Source organism: Schistocerca cancellata, chromosome 6 (assembly GCF_023864275.1).
Source record: "Schistocerca cancellata isolate TAMUIC-IGC-003103 chromosome 6, iqSchCanc2.1, whole genome shotgun sequence".
In the NCBI taxonomy this organism is placed as follows: Eukaryota; Metazoa; Arthropoda; class Insecta; order Orthoptera; family Acrididae; genus Schistocerca; species Schistocerca cancellata.
In genome coordinates this window covers 407,471,570-407,492,073 of record NC_064631.1, presented here as the reverse complement: position 1 = coordinate 407,492,073, position 20,504 = coordinate 407,471,570, and the positions used below count along the sequence as shown (strand labels likewise).

Sequence of the window (20,504 nt, the reverse complement as noted above, 5' to 3'; positions counted from 1 at the left end):
CTGGTCCCAGCCACTTACAACCTCCCAGTATTCCTGCAATGCTGGTGTCATCCTTCAAACCATGGAGTTTCTTTAAAATTTACCTGACCTAAAATTCCTCCTTTACAGACGGAATAATATTAATTAACTTCCATCTAACTCTCATCTCTGGACACACAGAAAAATTGGGAGACAGTTTACAGTTTTCTTTTCTTTTTTTTTTGTTCTTTTTAATTTTGTTTTACAGTTTAATTTCCTAAAACAATAAATGTAGTATCACACAAAATGCTACATTTCTGCACTTACATTCTTGAAGATTTTATTACCAGACTGAAAACTAAAGTATAGTTGTGCAATGTTAACTGTCATAAATGTCTCTGAAAATAATGTAAAAAAACTTTCTGTAAAAATAACTACACTCACTGTTGTCAAAAATTTACAAAACATTTTATTTTTCTGCTGCATAGTACATAATACAGAAACAAAGGTAACTTAAAAATTACTCATTTCGAAACTAGTTGTTGAAGAACTTGGATTAAAGTCTCTTGATTGGAACACATTTTTTCAAAAAAGATTGTAACATTTGAAGCGAGGTTATCCACTGAAGCAGCTATCTTATTCAATGCTTCCAATTGTTGTTCTTGATAATGGCTCTGGATGTCATCCCTGTAAAACATAGGAAACGAAAAGCTGCAGTAAATATAATTTGTGTGTTTCAGTCAGTCAGTTAAAGCAGTGAAATTAAGTCTTAAGTATTTTCCCATACACACGCTGAACCAAAATTTAGAGAGCCCGAACTTATTTTAACAAAACAAAGTTTATATCATCTTGTCCAAATCAATATCTTTCTTTAAGTACGCACTGTCAACAGAATAATGATTGGTTAATATTTTCAGTTTTCCTATCATTTAGTTTCTTAACATTTCTGAGCTAAGATACAGCTGGCTGGATAGAGCTCTCCACGCTACTCTATCCTGTGTGAGTCTCTTCATCTCCAAATAGCTACTGCAACCTACATCCTTCTGAATCTGCTTATTGTATTCGTGTCTTTGTCTCCCTCTATAATTTTTATCCCCACGCTTCCCTCCGGTATTACGAGGTGCATTCAAGTTCTAAGGCCTCCGATTTTTTTTCCTCTGGACTGGAAAGAGAGAGAAACATGTGCATTGTTTTAAAATGAGGCCGCGTTCACCGTCAATACGTCCCAGAGATGGCAGCACCGTACAGCAGATGGAATTTTACCGCCAGCGGCGAGAATGAGTGTTTTAAATACTTAAAATGGCGACATTTTCCTTACTTGAACAGCGTGCAATCATTCGTTTTCTGATGTTGCGTGGTGTGAAACCAATTGAAATTCATCGACAGTTGAAGGAGACATGTGGTGATGGAGTTATGGATGTGTCGAAAGTGCGTTCGTGGGTGCGACAGTTTAATGAAGGCAGAACATCATGTGACAACAAACCGAAACAACCTCGGGCTCGCACAAGCCGGTCTGAAGACATGATCGAGAAAGTGGAGATAATTGTTTTGGGGGATCGCCGAATGACTGTTGAACAGATCGCCTCCAGAGTAGGCATTTCTGTGGGTTCTGTGCACACAATCCTGCATGGAGACCTGAAAATGCGAAAAGTGTCATCCAGGTGGGTGCCACGAATGCTGACGGAGGACCACATGGGTGCCCGTGTGGCATGTTGCCTAGCAATGTTGACGCGCAACGACAGCATGAATGGGACTTTCTTTTCGTCGGTTGTGACAATGGATGAGACGTGGATGCCATTATTCAATCCAGAAACAAAGCGCCAGTCAGCTCAATGGAACCACACAGATTCACTGCCACCAAAAAAATTTCGGGTAACCACCAGTGCTGAAAAAATGATGGTGTCCATGTTCTGGGACAGCGAGGGCGTAATCCTTACCCATTGCGTTCCAAAGGGCACTACGGTAACAGGTGCATCCTACGAAAATGTTTTGCAGAACAAATTCCTTCCTGCACTGTAACAAAAACGTCCGGGAAGGGCTGTGCATGTGCTATTTCACCAAGACAACGCACCCGCACATCGAGCTAACGTTACGCAACAGTTTCTTCGTGATAACAACTTTGAAGTGATTCCTCATGCTCCCTACTCACCTGACCTGGCTCCTAGTGACTTTTGGCTTTTTCCAACAATGAAAGACACTCTCCGTGACCGCACATTCACCACCCGTGCTGCTATTGCCTCAGCGATTTTCCAGTGGTCAAAACAGACTCCTAAAGAAGCCTTCGCCGCTGCCATGGAATCATGGCATCAGCATTGTGAAAAATGTGTACGTCTGCAGGGCGATTACGTCAAGAAGTAACGCCAGTTTCATCGATTTGGGGTGAGTAGTTAATTAGAAAAAAAATCGGAGGCCTTAGAACTTGAATGCACCTCGTAAATTGATGATCCCTTGATGTCTCAGTATGCGTTCTGTCAACCAAGCCCTTCTTTTGGTTAAGATGTACCACAAATTTCTTATCTCCCCAATTCCCTTCAGTACCTCCTCATTAGTTATGTGGTCTAACCATCTAATCTTCAACATTCTTCTGTAGTATCATATTTCAAAAGCTTCTATTCTCTTCTTGTCTAAACTGTTTATCGTCCACATTTGTATGCTACAGAATTGTGACTTTTGAACTACACAGCTCCAAGGTATGAAACTCTCATTCATAAATATGAGTGATTATGCTTTTCATATATGTGTTATATTCTTAACTAGTAGACATCTACATCTATGTGATTACTCTTCTATTCACAATTAATGTCCCTGGACTATGTTGGTTGAACTAAAACTTTCTGTATTCTTTTGGTTCGATATGACATTGTCACTTGGTTGGCTACACCACAAATCCCACAAGACTTCAATTATCTAGAAGAATATTGTGATTCACACAATCAAATGCCTTAGATAGGTCACAGAAAATACCAAACAGCGCTATTTCATTAATGTTTGGAAAATCTGGCAAGTGAACAAGTAAACAGCATTCTCAGTAGAACAGCCCTTCTGAAACACAAACTATGATTTGCTGAGGGTATTATTGTTGCTAAGGTGGGATACTATTCTAGAATACATCACTTTCTCAAAAATTTTGTCAGCAGTGAAACAGGCTGGCAGTTCCTGACATCTCTCTTATCACATTTCTAAAAAAGGGGTTCAAAAATGGCGTATTTCAGTCTCTCTGGAAAAATGCACTGAGTTAGTGATGCATTACATACTTTGGATACTGCTGGAATTATTGTATGGTAACAAATCTTTAGTACTATATGGGAGACACCATCAAAACCAGATGAGATTTTATTTTTGAGAGAATGTATAATTTTCTTAATTTCAGAAGGAGAAGCTGGTGCTACATTCATATTACTGAATTTTATGAGAGTTACCTTTTCAACATACTGCTGTGATTTTTCTCTTGAATTCTTTGTCCCTATGCTTTCTCTTATATTTAAGAAATGATTATTAAATCCGTTTGCTACCTGTCACCATTTATAGCCCTTCCAGCCAGTTCAATATTGACATCTTGTTCTGGGTGTGGTTGCCCTGTCTCTGATTTCACTATGTTCCACAAGGCCTTAAGTCTCTTGTCAAAATTTCTGATTTCTGACATTACGTACATGTTTTCTGATTTTTTAATAACCCTTCTTGCTAACTTTAAGTAGTTTTTGTAGTGTGCAAATACTGTAGGATCCCTACTTTTACTTGCCAAAAGATACATTTCCCTCTTCCTTTCACCAGAAAAGACTGGACTAGACAGGGCTTTCACTCACAGTCACTCACTGGTCATACCGGACTTGAGAGTTCACTAACGCAGCAACGTATTTTCGCCATATGTCCCTGTCTTGGGCTATTTCCTTCCATTCATCTTCAATACCTAGGCTCCTCAAATCAGCCTTCACATTGTCCTCCCATCTCCCATCTGTGCACTGCCCTGCCCTCATCCATTCGAGCTGTGACCCACCCATCGCAGCCTACGTTATTTAATAATACTGATTATGTCAGGGCTTTAATAGAGTTAGTGAAACTCTTCATTATGCAGTTTTCTCCACTCTCTGCTAATGTCATTCCTTTTTGCTCCGAAAATTTTCCTCAAAATTTTATTTTCAAATACTCGAAACGGCTTTTCATTTTGCACAGTGAGCGACCAAGTCTCACACCCATACAGCAAAACTGGTGGAATAACAGTTTTGTATATTCTAATCTTTAAATTCCTAGACAATATCCGTGATGAAAGTAATCTATTCAGTGAGAAGTAGCATGCATTTCCCGCCTGTAATCTCTTCTTCAGTTCGGATTCTTGAAATGATGTCCACGCCTAGATACTTAAACGTGTTCACTTTTTCAAACTGCATGTCTCCAACTCTTAACATTTCCTAATCTGCTGCTGTTGGCATTCTAGTAGTAATCAGGTATTTAGTTTTGTCTTCACTTATCCTTAGACCTACATCTTCACTAGCCTTGATTAACGCATTCGCATTTGCTGTTAGAGATGCTTTCCTATCGCTAATGATGTTTAGATCATCTGCATACCCTAATATCTTAATATTTCCATTTAACTGCACACCCTCTGAATTATCTGCTGCTATTCGTACAATATATTCTAAGACTAAATTAAGAAGTAGCGGAGACAGGGCACCACCCTGCTTAAGTCCGTTCTTTATTACAAAGTCTTCTGACTCCCATTTCCCCGCACGTACTCTACCTTTTGTGTTTTTCAAACTTGCTTCTATAAGTCTAACATACTTATTTGGTATTCCAAGTTCCAAAAGAATTCTGTACCATTTTGATTGCAATACTGAATCATATGCTTTTGTAAAATCTATGAAAAGATTATGAAATGGTTTATTGTATTCCCATTTCATTTCCAAAATTTGACGCAGGGTGAATATTTGGTCTATAGTTGATCTGTTCCTCTGAAAGCCAGCTTGGTAATCCCCCACAATTTCATCTGCATATGGTGTAAGACTCCTTAGCAGAATATTAGAGAAAATTTTGGAACATACTGGTAATAGTGCTATCCCTCTATAATTACTACAATCCATTTTGTCGCCCTTCTTAAAAATTGGGATCAGAATCGGCTCCTGCCATTCTTCAGGTATCATCTCTGAGTTCCATACTTTAGTTATCGCTTTGTGAACTACTTCACCAATTTCTGTCCCCCATTTTTAACTAATTCTGCAGTTATGCAATCTGATCCTGGTGCTTTATGGTTTTTCAATTTGTTGATTGCATCTCTTACTTCCTTTAATGTGGGCTCAGGTATCTGGGGTTCTGCTGTATGTATTTCGTACGCCTGCTCATTTCCTGCCTCTACAGCAACATCAAGGTGTCACAATGCAGAACTTGTTAGGTTCGATACTGACAAGCTAAATGATGAAAACTTTAGAAGATGTACATCACAGAAATTTCAAATAGGTTTGATGCTCTCAGGACACAAGAAGATCAAGGCGAGAATGTAAATAAACAGTGGATCACTGTGAGGAATAATATCAAAGAGGCAGCGAAGGTCACAATAGATACAATTAAGAAGAACAGGAGGAAATCGTGGTTTGACGAGGAATGCAAGAAATTGATAAAGGAAAGGAGAAAAGCGTGACTAGATTAAGGTAGAATGGGAGACAGAAAACGAGAGGAGTTCTTGAACATGAGAAGGGAAGTTGGTCGTAGGCTACGGGCAAAGAAGAGGGATTATTTGAACAGTCAAATTGAAACAAAAAACATTCGGGAACTTTACCTAGACATAAATGTGTATAGGAAGAGGTTCAAGGCTAGGACAAATGCACTTCAAGGGGATGCCGGGGAATACTGACAGACCCCAGTGCTATATTAAGTAAATGGAGGGCGTATTTTGAGCATCTATTAAATGTACACCAGACAGGGCTTTGCTTCTCCTAAATCTTTTATGCTCAAAGTGCTCATCATTCCCGATGCAACTTGTCTTTCGCCATACTATTACCAAAAAAAGGTACACGAATCTTATACATAAAAATTAACAACTGCAAGATTTTCACCTGACTTTTTAATGAACTGACAATCTTCATCAGTATTTACAACATAACCTAGGCTTGAAGCACACTTTTTTGCCTTCTCATTCCACTGTCTAACTGACTGTTTTTAACATAAATGGCCTTGGATAGCTTATAGAATTTACCTTCATTACAAAACCATCTGGTTGCTGTATGAAAATGGTTTCCTCCAAGATCCCACATAGAAAAACAGTTTTAGTATAAAGATGATTAAACTTTACATAAAGATTTGCAGCTAAACTACAGAGAGATCATAGAGTACTATCTCCCGCATGTGGGGAAAAGGTTTCATCATAGTCTATACAAAACTTTGGAGTAAATCCCTTAACAATTCTAACAAGATAGAGTGCTGTATCATTTGCATCCCTTTCTAACTTGAACATCCACTGACTACGTAGGCTTTCCCAGCGTAATAAGTCTTGAAAGTCTCTTCGGGTTTGCTGCCGGATCCTAAAATCAAAGTTGATTTTAGGATCCGGCAGCAAACCCGAAGAGACTTTGAACATCCACTTATTGCCAAAGATACTTTTACACTTTGGTGGGTCCAAAAGTTCCCAAACACCATTATTCTGGAACCACCATTTCCTCTTCCATTGCCTTCATCCAGTTTCTCTGTCACTCCTTAACATGGCATCTTCCAGGTTCACAGGATCTTTGCCCAAACTGGAAACATCACTTACCAAAACAGTGACCATCTCGGTACTCCCTGTGTTTGAGTACATGGGCTGGCCTTCTGACTGGCTGATCATCATCTGGAGCATCAGGGTCCCTTGGCAGCATCTCAGTCTACCCTATGTCTACCACTGACTGAGCATCCACGATATAGTCTAGGTGTTGATTGGTGTCTGCACTGTCACTCCCAGCAGAGCTCACTTCCACTACTTCCTCTTCCTCATATGAGATCTTCGTATCCAGGTAATGTCAGTCTTGCACTCATTCTCCAGATAAACAACACTCCAGCCTTTCACAATATTCTTGGCTTTCTGTGGATCACTTAGTCTGTAGACTTTAATCATTTCATCAAACCCTACAAAAATGAGTTTCTTAGCCTTTGCATCCCACTCTGTTCTATTTTGATCTGGTATGTGGATACGGACTTTATCACCAAGTACTTTTAAATTTTTCAAAGAAGATACTTTATCCTTTGGAGTCTTACCATTAAGTGTTCTGTGAAGAGCGTGTTTCTTTATGTGAGCAGCTGTACTGCATGCTTCCACCCAATACTGCTTAGGTAGATCAGATTCAAATAACATGCAGTGTGTCACTTCACAAATTGATTGTCCTTTCCGCTACACCATTCTGTTCGTAACTACAGGTCATACTAATCTGATGCTCACTCCAGTTCTCTCTGAAAATTGAATCAACTTTAGAGTGTACAAAATCACTGCCATTGTCTGATCTAACAGCTTTGATTTTTGCATCAACCCCATTTTCTACCCAAGTTATAAACTCACAGTAAAAATTAAGTGTTTGAGTTTTATTCTGGAGAAAATAACAGAAATCCTACTGGAATAATCATCAACTAGTACATACATGCACTTAGCCATGCATCTGCTCCATGGGGACACATCTATATGTTAACAAGCCCAAGCATCTTATGAACACTATCCTTCAGCCTTCAGGAAATGGAAATTTAAACAACATACCTAGCACACGATTTATACTTCACAAGTTCAGAATAACGACACTCCAGCTTTATGCCTCTACTCTGTAAACATAACCTAAGTCCGCTATCAGCTCTAACATCAAGTTTAGATGGCGTAAGTGCTCCATGTTAGAAAAATTTGTAAAAGCTACAGCATTCTCAATAACACAGGTTCAACATGTTTTTCAGTTTATAAATACCATTTTACTTTGATCCAGAACAAAGCAGCTCATGCCTTTTACATCCATCATTGTTAAAAACAACATTTATGCTGTCTCTCTTTTTAGGTGCAACTGATTACAATTATATATTTACCAAACAAAAGCGCTGGCAGGTCGATAGACACACAAACAAACACAAACATACACACATATATACACACAAATATATTTTTCCCACGTGGAATGTTTCCCTCTATTATATTCATATGATTAAAATTATACTTACAAGTGTTCTGCAGAGTTGTTTCCATTTTATTTACAGTATTTTGATGACCAACTCAGTAGTCTTCTTCAGATGCAGTGAGTTTTGCTGTACATGTACTCACTGCCTGGACCCCAGCCATACAACTATTGCTGATATCACACTGCTATTTATATCCAAGTTCGATTCTCAATGCCGATTATCTTCAGTAAGAGGAAGGGGGAAGGTAGTGGATCCACTAACTCTAACAGCTCATGATAATGGAAATGTCCGTCTCGGGATAGATAAACATTACATATTGTCATCTGAACTGACAGACAGACACTACCGGCCACAGCCTCTAGTTCAGATGTAAGGGGGACCTGCTCACTGAAAATATTAGAGTTATGAGGGTACAAACCCCACCGGACGGTCTCTTGTCATTAATGCGATTCATACAGTAGGGCTTGTGGTTTTTCCAGAACAGGGAGATGTGTCGCTGTAAACCATTTTTCCTGAAGTGCTAAGCTAATTACAGAATAAGTAGACAGTGAATGACTGAGTTCGATCAGATGGTGATAGTAGCTGTTACAGTTCCATTGAAGGAGTGTTTGCATCACATTTGAGAAAGTGGCCAATTGAAAAGATGGGTCTGATTACTTCGCTACCAGGTCACAGTCTGCCTGATTGAGAGCTACATTGTCAAGGTGCATTGGCTCAATCTTTGCAGGAGTGAGAAGCAGAACATCCGAAGCCTCAGGAGGTAGTTTATCTTTCTACTTATCCTTCTTATCCATGTGAGACTTTGATTAACGTGAAGATTTCCCCATTTTATCTTCCAAGACTGAAAAGGACCATACTTTTCTTCAACCTGCAACCTGTGGCTGCTGGTCCTTGTCTTGAGAGAGGGCACCTTAACAGGTAACCTACTCCCTGATGATGCCAGAGGATTACTAGGTAACTCTGGCCACAGAGATTGTGTGGGAACCAGCGGTGCAACATAGATAGGGGGTGTGGGAGCTGACATTCCCTCCCCCCAACAATGGGGCAGGCCCTGGAATATGACCTTGGTCAGGATGTGTGGTGCCAGACCATTCATCATGTGCAGTGTAGATTGTGACACAACAGTCACAAAATTTGAGAACTTGTCAGTCAGATGGAGTCTTTCAAACTTTTTCTTTGCATCTTGGTAAGACAGATGGTCAAGTGTTTTATACTCTTGAAACTAATTCTCCCTCTTAAGCAATGAGCATTGCGGTGAATGAGGAGAGTGCAGTTCCAGACTTTTGGCACACTGAGAGGGGTGGTCACAAGGGCTGCCTTCGTGGGACGTCCATCCACATGTCAAAGATAGCCTCATTAGAACAGTGGGAGGACATGTCCAAACCTGTGGCATCTACAACATCTCAATGGAAGAGGAAAATAAGGCCTGGCATAACACTTACAAGATATCACCTTAACCTTCTCAGGCAAAATGTTGCAGTCGAAGGCCAGGACGAAAGCGCCAGTGTCCCCTCTATTATCCTTAGGTCCTTCTAGATGTGACAAACAAAATGGACTCCATGCCGTGCCATATAAGTATGCAACTCTTCATCAGCCTGTAGCATTAGGTCCCGATGGAAGTTAAAACCTCGAATTCTTCCGAGCGTGTTATGCGAAAAATGGTGACTGGTTGGCATGCGATGTTTTGATCAGGAAAGATCCATTTCTCATCTTTTCTATTGTTAAAATCCCCCTAAACTGAACTCGATATTTTCATTGAAAAACAGTGGCTTCTTTGTAACGCAATATCCTCTGTCAGTTTGGGAACAAACCAAGAATTCACTAAATTGTCTACTTCCATTTCTCCTTACCCAAGTTTTGTCTTGATGCATGGTCAAGATGGAAATGCATACGATTGTATGCCTCTTCATTAAAACCCCTTTTCTTGACTGTTGAGACGGCCATGTTGGCACAGCCACTGTTAAGTTTGAACCGTTTCATTGGATATCATCTGCCATGATGCCACTCACTCTAATTGGAGGCTCTCCCTGTGGGCACCACTTCACCAAGGCAAAAGCCACCTGGCACAGTAACTGTTGCCCAGAGTCCCAGTACCCAGAAGTATATAGGCACCTACTTCTTGACGGACACAGGGAGGTTACAGCACAAGCATCGGCAGTGCACTTCCTGTGCAGTCGGGGAGGGGGGACTATCACTGAGAGGGTACATGACAACCCTACAATGATGGACTGGCTACCACACTGGATTTCGGCTGCAGGTGTAGAGCCACTTGATTGGTAGGTGGGAAATATAACAGTGCACAGGGAAAGTTAATGCACCCTTCCCCAGATGGCCTGCACTTCTGTAAAATTTGGAAAGCAGAGGTCAAACCTAAAATGTGGACCACAATTTAAAAAGCCAAAAAAGATTGGGGGGGGGGGGGGGGGGGGGGAGCGAAAATAGCAAAAACCTTCGAAAATCCAAATTATAGTAAAAATACCAAGGTAAAAAAGTGGCAAAATAAAGAGATTCCTATCAGTCCCATTTAGGACAGACAAGGAAGGGCCGCAGGTCTATTCTAGGCCCTGACACCACAGATGGGCATAATTAACAGTATACTGAAATAAGGACATCAGAAAATCTAATTAACAGGGATAATGGTTTCAATTTAAATAATGCTTGAGGTCTGGTGCTCAATTTACTATATCTTAACGGCCATCACATGCACGACAGCTGGAAGATATTTATAGCATCTCCGTTTCAAAGAACATCAGTGACGGCTCTGAAAAGTAAAAGGCATCAAAGAGAAGGTTGGGTATCAGGAATCAAGCACTCTGCTATAAATAGTGGCCTGAGACCAACAATAGTTCACAGTGTGGTTGAAGTCCACACAACAAGTACATGTAACAGCAAAACTCGCAGCACCTGAAGAAGAGGGCTATGTCAGTCATCAAAATATAGTGCATTAAACAGAAAGAACAACTTTGTGTTCACCAAGAAGCTCACTATGAAACATTTGTGCCTTTCTTCATGAAACAAGAAACTTCTGACAGTTTGGTGGTTATGGCAGGAACAAGAGTAACATTTATGATCGAATATAAACCTGGTGAATTGGCAGCAATATTTTCTATCCCTTCACTTCCTAATTCAACATTATCTGCACACTTCACAATTTTTTGTTTGTAATTTTCTGGTACAAAATCCTTGAGCTGTTCCTTTCTTGAAGTTAAGTAATGATTTTGCAGAATCAATGATGCACTCATTCTGGTTGAAATCCAACACACCAAACGCACAAAACAATATTTTCCCACTCCCATGGAATCCTTCTTTGATCACTTTTGTCTCGGGGGCAGACGGACTTCAAGTGACCACACTTCCACCTTTATATTTTCTTCATTTCATGTTTGCTTTTAGAAAATTCCTGATGTGATTTCTTATGTTCTGGGAATAAAGCACTATCACCACCATATTTGTCCATCTTCTCCTACACATCCATTTAGCAACAATTCTTTGATGTTTTCCAATGCAAAATTTTCATCTGTTGTTCTGGAAACTACCTATCCAATAAGGCACACAAGTTTTTGGTAGACCTCTCAGTGCAATCAGTGCAATTAGACCATCAACTGATTTTACCAAGCTCTGCAGTTTATTGGCTATATTCAGAATATGAGTTATGTAATTCTGAACATTGCCTTCAAATTTTGTTCATGTGGTGTCCACATATGTGTACAGAGTTTTATTCACATGCAAATGAATGTATCCTTCTCTACACTGGTAGCAGCACTTGCACCCCATCCATCAAAGAGTCCCACAAACTCTCAGCATTACAATTAGTTTCATTTCAACTTTTCATCTTTCATAATCATCCTCGTCTTTTAATTTATGTACCAGCTGGAGCAGCGATTTTCATCTAATTGATTTGAAGACATATTGGGAAACTAATCCACAGGCACTAAATTACAAAGATCATTTCTTCCAAAGCGCCGGAGTTCAAAACGTTGATGAGTTTGATGAAACACAAATTATATATATACATATTTTCTACCAAGATGACATACATGGTTTACAGCACAGATTTTATGTCCTGGGTGTATACCTACTAGAATGTGCTGGTGTTTATGATTGTAAAAATAAATACTAATTATACTGTTCATAACAACTGTGTTCACAAATTAGCATTACATCACATACGCAGGCAAAAGAACAACTCAGAGATAGTCCACACCTCACAGATGGCTATGACAAAGATGAAATAAGGTACCAGATTACCAACAAAACAATAAGAAGGCAGTAGATACCAATGTTTATTGTTCAAACAAATTTCGGGCTTGCAGCCGATCGTTCTTCAATACTTCGCACAATGTTGCGACTGGGCACCTGCCAGTCATCTTCAGGTGACGGCTCACTTGAAGATGACTGGCAGGTGCCCAGTTGAAACATTGTGCGAAGTATTGAACGACGACCGGCTGCAAGCCCGAAATTTGTTTGAACAGTCAATTCGCTGGGAAAATTTTAAAATTCACACCAATGCTTATGTTGATGCTGCTTTTTGAAACTATTGGACTGTTTTTGATACAGTTACACACTGCCACCTAATGAAAAAAATACAAGCATATGGTATGCGAGACCAACTTTGCTACTAGATTGACAAGTTTCTAACAAACAGAACACAGCTTTTTTTTCTCCACCAAGAGAAAACTTCCAACAGAGAAACAAGTTCGGGTCGGAGAACATGACGAGACATTCCTGCAATCCCTCAATATGCCCTAACTCACAGAGAGGAGTACAAACCACCTTCAGGGGTAAAATGCGAAACAATCAACCATTTTGGCATTGTCCACAAACACTAGAGATGGTGTCAGCAAATTTAAGGGTTTGCCATAAGGTGGCCAAATTAGGGAAATCCAGTAGGATGTGGACCACAGTCAGACATGCATCACACCAACAATGGGGTGGACCCTAGCTTCGCAGGATGTGGCCTTGGGTCAGCCGATAGAGAATGGTAGATTCTCTGTGAGAAGCATGAAAGGGGGGGGGGGGGGGGAGCTGCCACATGTTCATGCTCCCCTTTATTGCTCAAAGTTGGTTTAGAGAGATCAGGGAACACCAATCTGCTTTCCAAACCTCCAATGACTGACACCACAGCTTCGACCGAAGATCCAGTTCTGGTGCCCCCACCTCCAAAGTAGGATTCCTGGTAGTCAACTTGCCCAACTGACCAGCATGTTTGCTCCATGGGACCTCAATGTGGCCTGGGGTCCAAACAAGTTGACTGACTGTCCAGCTGGATGCAGGTCGGAAAGAAGATCATGGATAGTCACAATCAATGGGTGTCGTGGCTAGCACTGGTCAAGAGTCTGAAGACTACTCAGGGAATCGCTGCCGATTATGAATGTTTTGCTGGTGCAAGAAAGAATATGACAGAGGACTCTAGCAGTAGCCACCAATTCTGCAGTGAGTACACTGCATCTGCTCGACAGGAAGTGTAGTTCACTGCACCTTGCATGTAGGCAAAACCGGACCGTCCATCAACCATAAAGCCATCTCTGTATACCACTTCCAAACCGGGAAATACATCAAGGATGGTTAAGAATGGGCAGCAAAAAAACACGGGGTCAACAGAGTCTTTCAGTCCAAAGGCTAGATCTAAGGATGGGGTGCACATGATGGGGGCATAAGTGATTGCTCCTTGACAAGAGACAACAGTGGGGGAAGTTGAATTGCAGAGCATAGACACTGTATGCGAACTGCAATCATGCTCCAGTCCTGAGCCTCTGTTGAGAGAGGTGCGTCTCCCTACAGGGAAAAAGGACACAGTAGCTTAAATGCTCATGGGAGTAGCAAATGTGTATCACCTAGTTGAGCAGTGATTATTGATGCCTGATTGGTAGTGGAGAGACTGCACTTTCCACACATACGCTTTCCACTGGGCTGGTTCAAAAGGCACCTGTCGCAAGTCAGACTCCGCGACAGTATATAATGTCCAGCATCCACAATGCTGATGGTGATGTCGAGCTATATGCCAGATACTCAAAATCAGACAGGACAAGGTCAGAGCTTTGTAAAGCCACAGAAGTGTAGAGTGGTCTGCACTCCAGCTGGTGTTGCTAAGGCAGCAAAGAGTATTATGGTGTGACCAGCACTTTCACTCCAGTTGGCAAAGATGAGAAAGCCATGTCAACCAGACATCTAAGATCAGTCCCAAAAAGTGATAAGACTCCACCACATTGTGCACCTTGTCACTGAGGTAGAGTTTTAGTCATGGATGGGCAGTATGAGAGTGACAGAAGTGAATGACGCATGTCTTGAGAGCTGAAAGCCATGGGCGAGAGCCCAGGACTGTGCCCTTCATATGACACCCAGTAGTCAGCATTCAGCAACACCTGCAGTGGAGGAGCTGTTTAAAAGCGAAAATCTTCAGCATAAAGGGAGGGTGACACTGCAGCTAGACCAATGATAGCCACTAGAAAAAAGGGCACACTCAATACAGAGCCCTGCGGGACTCCATTATCTTGTATGTAGTGGGTGCTAAGGGTAACACCAAGTTGAACCTAGAAAGTAGGGTGTGCCCCGTTAGCTGCAGAGGATAGGTGTTTGCAATGCTGGGAACCAAGTTTCCTGGAGGGCAATGCAGAAAACTTGGGAAAAGTATAACAGACATCTTAGCTCAGCCAGGTAGTGGTAAAAACCTCTATGGTTCCACTGGAGGATCCCACTTTCTGTATCCTGTGGAGGTGTCGAGGGACCAAGGAAGCAGATCATGCCACAGGGTTGACTGGTGACATAAATACAAAGCAGTTCTGAAGTAGGTTATGTGGAGGGACCCAGTGTCACAGGAGCAATCAGGATCTCTACTTCTAGTACAGAGTTGGATCATGTGAGGTTTGGTAGCATGGGGGCCACTTGAACCTTTTCCGTCTTTAAGGTCTTGTTCCTCTTCTTCTTGGATGATTTCGAGGTCTGTGAGGGCTTGTCTATCCTAGTTTCAGGGACAGAGGAGGAACGCAAAGCACTATGACCAGCAAATTATGGCTTTTTCAGCCACTGGCTGGTATCCATTGCAGATCAGAGAAGACTGGGAGAGGAGTGTTCCAAGGAACCTCTTCCTAGTGACAGGCTGGGGGGGGGGGGGGGGGGGGTGGTTTCACTTCTCTGGCTGGTGGTTGGGGATCGACATCCCTGGTGTGTGGGGAGACAACACTCCAGAAATGGTTGTGGGGGAAACCACCAGGGAACAGGGATTGAGGGGCCCCAAGGGCAGGACACAGAAGGGTACTGTCACTAGAGAGGATGACGCTATCATAGCCACAGCAAACGTCACTGACAAATGTACAGGACACAAACGATCATATTTCTTCTTAGCCTCCAGAGTAATTCGAGAGTCTTCTATCTTTGGATTTTCATTTCTGGTGAACACAGAAAATTGTTCTCTCCACAGGTGACAAAGAAGGGGGAGGGGCACGAAGAGAGAGTGTGTACAACTGACATCCACAATCCTGACAGACAGGTCTGGCATTACAACACCAAGATTTGTCCGAATAGTGTGGATTTGAGGTACGGCATGAGAAAGGGGACACACAGTTTCACATCATATTAAAACACAATCACCTTTACCTTTTCCAACGAGTTGCCTTAGGCCAAGATGAAGGCCCAAATATCAACCCTACTGTCCTTTGGCCCTCACTAAAGACAACAGGCAAAACACAAACCCCATTGTTCCAAACTGGCACAGGGGAGAGGGTGGTGGTGGTGGTGGTGGTGGTGGTGGTGGTGGTGAGAGGGGGGTGCCAGACAGATTCATTGGAAGTGTCCTCACGACATATGGTCTACCCACTAAGGACATACCTCACAAAACCTTTGTTCCCTCAGTGTGGGATCCTTACCAGATGGGAAACCAACGAAAGAGCAGCACATTTTGTCAAGGTTTTTTTAAGTCTGGAAGACTAGTGAGCCGTGAAGTGTCATGAAGTTGCTTACCTAACTTCCAGTGGTGGGTCCAACAAGAAAGGCATGGTTTATCGCATTGTGGTTTGCTATTAAAACCTAGAGAGTGTAAGTTTGTCAAAGGGTTGACTAACATATTACTGCCTTCTAAAAGCATCTTGCAAAAAAACCATGAGAGTAAAATGAGAAAGAATCAATGTCATACAGAGTCTTACAACAATAGTTCTTGCAGCACATCGTTTGTGACTGGAAGAGAAAAAGGGGGGGGGGGAACTGACAGGAGTACATGAAGTACCTTGTATCACACATCGTAAGATGGCTTGTTGAACGTAAGATGTCCATGTAATCAGGGAACATAATAAGTTTTGAAGTACATCTGAAATACTAACAGAATGTATAATTAACACATATGAAAAAAACTTGTTCAAGTTAATAAGGAAGTCACCAAACCAGTTGACAACTCTATGTAACTACTGCAGCTGAAGACAGTGACTGGACAGTCAGCAAGAAAAATGAGTATAGGTGGAAAAATGTGCAGGATTGCTTTTTAGAAAAATAAACAGTTTCAAAAACTAAGCTTCTGCTCTGTGTTTGCGAGAAGTCCACTATCAGTTCTCATTATGGCAATGAGACAAATATTTTTAATGTGAATGTTGTTAAAAAACTGATGGTTGCTTAGTATGCAACAGCATGATATATATTGCGAATTACTATTTATACAAAATCAACAATAGCCATTCAACATCAACTGTTGGCTTGAGGCTGTCTACAAATTTCGCACTGCATTACCACCTCGAGTTGTACATGTTGTCTACTAACACTGTATTAGTCCTGGACAGGGTGAATATGTGGACTCCAGCATCTAATTTCCTCCAGCCATCTATCATCTATTCACCTGGCTACATGTCATGCACACCACCATTTAATAACCCTCCCTCTTCACACACCATCAATTTTAATTGCTAAAATATAACAGTGGTCGAAAGAAATACTCTTTTACAATGCAAAAATACATATCTTTTAAATCCTCTTCAAATTGAAATGAAATGTTGTTTGCAATGTGTATGGCATTTCCACTGTATGTGCACTTGATTGTTTATGTTGGCTCCTATGATTGCTGCCACTGGTAGATAATCATGGAATTTGGTAGCTAATGATTTCACGGTTATTCTTTTCATAACAGCTATTGTATAGGTCAAGGGTTTTCAAAGTGTGTGCCAAGGCGCACTGTTGTGCTCTAGAACATTTACAGGTGCACGCTGTAATATTTTAGGAAAACATATTGCCAAATATAAAAGAACATATAGCTCCTCTATTTTACCATATTTACAACAGGTATAATATGGAACGAGTCTTTAAGCTTTGTTGAATAGTTCAGTTTGGTTAAGAAAATAAGATGGCTTATTCTCCTTGTAGTGTCGACAGTATTCAGAATGTTTGATACTAACTGTCTTCTCTCTTCCAGTACTGCTAATCTTAGCTATCCAAAAGTAGTGGCTATTTGGGAACTGGGCAAAGATATTTCAAAATAATGAGTGATGATAAAGTCATTGCTGGTCCATTGAGAACATCCCTTACACCACCGAGAAGTGTAAGGAATTCTAGGGAAAGTGTAACTCGCAGTGGGACAAGAAAAATAATTATTGGTATGGCAGAATGCTGCGGCCTATGGCAGAATGCTGTGGCCTGGAGAAACAGAATGGTGAGATAATTGTCACATTGCTACAATCATGACAATATGCAATGGTGGGTATGATTAATTCATTTAACAATAAATGTAGCTGTATTTATAAATGTAACACTTTATCCATGATAAAGTTTGGTGTGGTCAACACAGAAACTTATTTGATATGCTGTAAAAAACTTGCAGTCCAAGACTGCAACCATGGACTGTAAGTTTCTTACAACATAATGCTTCATGGTCATTCATAATTAATAAATGCCTCAAATTCCATTTTCTTCAACTCCTTGCACTAGAACTCCATTACAACAGTCCTACCTTAATTTCACAAGTTTTGATAGAAATAATGTGGTTTTAGCGAACCATTTTTACTTTTGTGTATAAAATATAGCTATCTTAGTCACCGGTCAGTACCAGGAACATAGGCATCCGTGGATGACTGACACTGGTCTTGAAATTTTCCTAATCATCCCCTCCTCTCGCCACCCTTCACCCTGTAGGCGCATGCAAATTACTTTTGCATGCCTCATCTCATGCCTTCTTTCTGTAACCAAACGGTACGACACTTGTGTCACTCTGAGTTTGTAAATAAACATTGAGCTAATCCACAGTGTTATCAAGCATTAATGACATTCTGATCAGATCCAAACGTTCAGAATCAGGAGAAAACGGTGAAAAAATATTTGACGACTGACAGACTTTTACAACGGAAACACTTACGGATATTATCTGACCGTGTCATGCTTTTATTTCGCGGTTGATTTGCCTATGGACATTTTACTTTTATGATAGTAGCCATGCTGAAATTGAGCCTTGTGCACTATGCATGTGATCACAGCTTGTCCATAGAATTCTGAAGGTTTCCCAATGATTGCATATCTATTCCACCTAACTGAGTGGCGCTGCAACATCACGTAGGAAGTGAATTGCATATTATTATTATTATTCTTTCTTTCTTTTCTCAGACGTTATGTCTGGTCAAAAATGGAAAGTGACTCGGACCTTGATCAAGTGTGACTTCCTTTTAACTGTACGGTATATATTATATTGCATTTAGGAACTTTTGGGTGACTGAACATGTATCATTATTATTATTATTATTATTATTATTAGCCATTATGACCTATTTAGGTACCACAACAGTATATCAAAAAAATGTAAATAACATCCGCAACCAGTCACTTTTTAATATTTTATCAAAAATGCTTACCTTTCTGTTGTCAGTAAAATATTATTGAAAAGAGAAACAGAGAGAGAAAAGTATCTATACGAGCTGCTTATTGTTTGAACTTGAGCTGTCTGAGACTAAAAGAATTTCGTTTCATGTTCTTTGCTACAGATGAGCAGCACAAGTGAATATGATCGTCCTTGTTCATGAAGCCTTGCTACTTCTGAGCATCAATTCCATTGCAGTTTAGTGATCCAGCAGATTCATGACAGAAGCTTCCAGCAAGGTTAACGGAACTTGAAAATTTGTCATTGACAGCACTGTTAACCCATGGAGGCACAAGAATCCAGGACCAGAAGTAAAACGTGTTTCCATCGTTGTGCGCTTGACATTATCGCAGAGCTTTTCAGGTGATGTCAGAGAGGAATTGTTAGCGTTCGTGGGGTTCGTGTGTTGTGTACAGTGTACAGCTTATTTTCAAAGTGCTATAAGTGAATCTCGTATGCAAAATACAACTGAAGAAAATGGACAGATATCTGAAAGACAAGCATGCCATCAAAGAATCCGATTCTGGAAGTGAACAAATGCTAAGTGCAAGAAAAAAAGCAAAACAGCGGCCTAATCGTGAGTACAATGAAAGCTACTTCCTGTAAGCTATTTCCAGAGACTGTCGGAACAGCAAACAAGGGCAGCAAATTCTTTTAAAAGTGTAATGTCAGTTTCTGATAAAGCTCTGATTGCTACCTACCGAGTCCCTGAACTAATAGCAAAGAGTATAAAAGCTCATACTACAGGTGAGTCACTTATTTTGCCCACTTGAAGGGAAAAAAAGGGGGGGTCATAACAATGCTAGGAAATGAAGCAGCTATGAAAATAAGCTAGATTCCTTTGTCGAATGATACAGTTCACAGGCACATTAATTTCTACTGATATTGAAAAAAATGTATGCAGTAATAAACTCAAGCAGTCTTTCGCATTGCAAGTTGATGATTCAACAGACATTACCAACCAATCGCAACTCTCAGCACTTGTCTGTTTCATTAATCAAGATCAAACATTATATAAGTTTCTTTTTTGCAAAGAATTAAGTGTGTGTACTAAAGGTGAGGACGTTTTCAACAATTTAAATGATTATCTCATGTCTCAATAAGTGGCAGTTAACAATCACTGCTTTCTTCATAGGGAGGCATAACAGCAAAAACACTGGGAGAAAAATTGAGAGAAGTCTCAGAGTAAGTTGTTCAGACGGTAAATTTTATTAAAACAAGACCTGTCAAAATCCTTTTATTTGAAAAGCTTTGCATCAATATGGAGACAGAATGCAGATGGTTGCTTTTACACACAAAAGTCAGGTGACTGTTGAGGGTGAAAGTACTTACACATGTGCACGAGGTATGACAAGAACTTCATGTTTTTTCAAAGACATGAAACATTTACATTTTTGCAACCTCCTCCAGAGTGAATTTTGGAGTGCCAGACTGCAGTATTTGGCCGATACAGTTCAGCAGTTTAATATTTTGAACACTAGCATACAAGGGAAAGAAGAAAATATCCTCACATTCACTGACAAAATTAAAGCATTTCACAGGAAACCACAAATATGGAAAAGAAAAGCTGTTCAAGGTAACTTGAAAATACTCCCGTTGGTAAGGAGCGCGTGCATAA

The 20,504-nt window shown here is 40.6% G+C and overlaps 1 protein-coding gene across 1 annotated transcript in view; it reads right to left on the bottom strand.

Moving 5' to 3' along the window:
* Positions 1-402: 402 nt before the first annotated feature.
* LOC126191494 (uncharacterized) overlaps positions 403-20,504 on the bottom strand; it is a 63,852-nt gene continuing 43,750 nt past the window's right edge. The window contains exon 5 of the mRNA XM_049932384.1: positions 403-645. Coding sequence (XP_049788341.1) covers positions 483-645 — 163 coding nt within the window. The 3' untranslated portion in view covers positions 403-482. The remainder of the gene's footprint in view (positions 646-20,504) is intronic.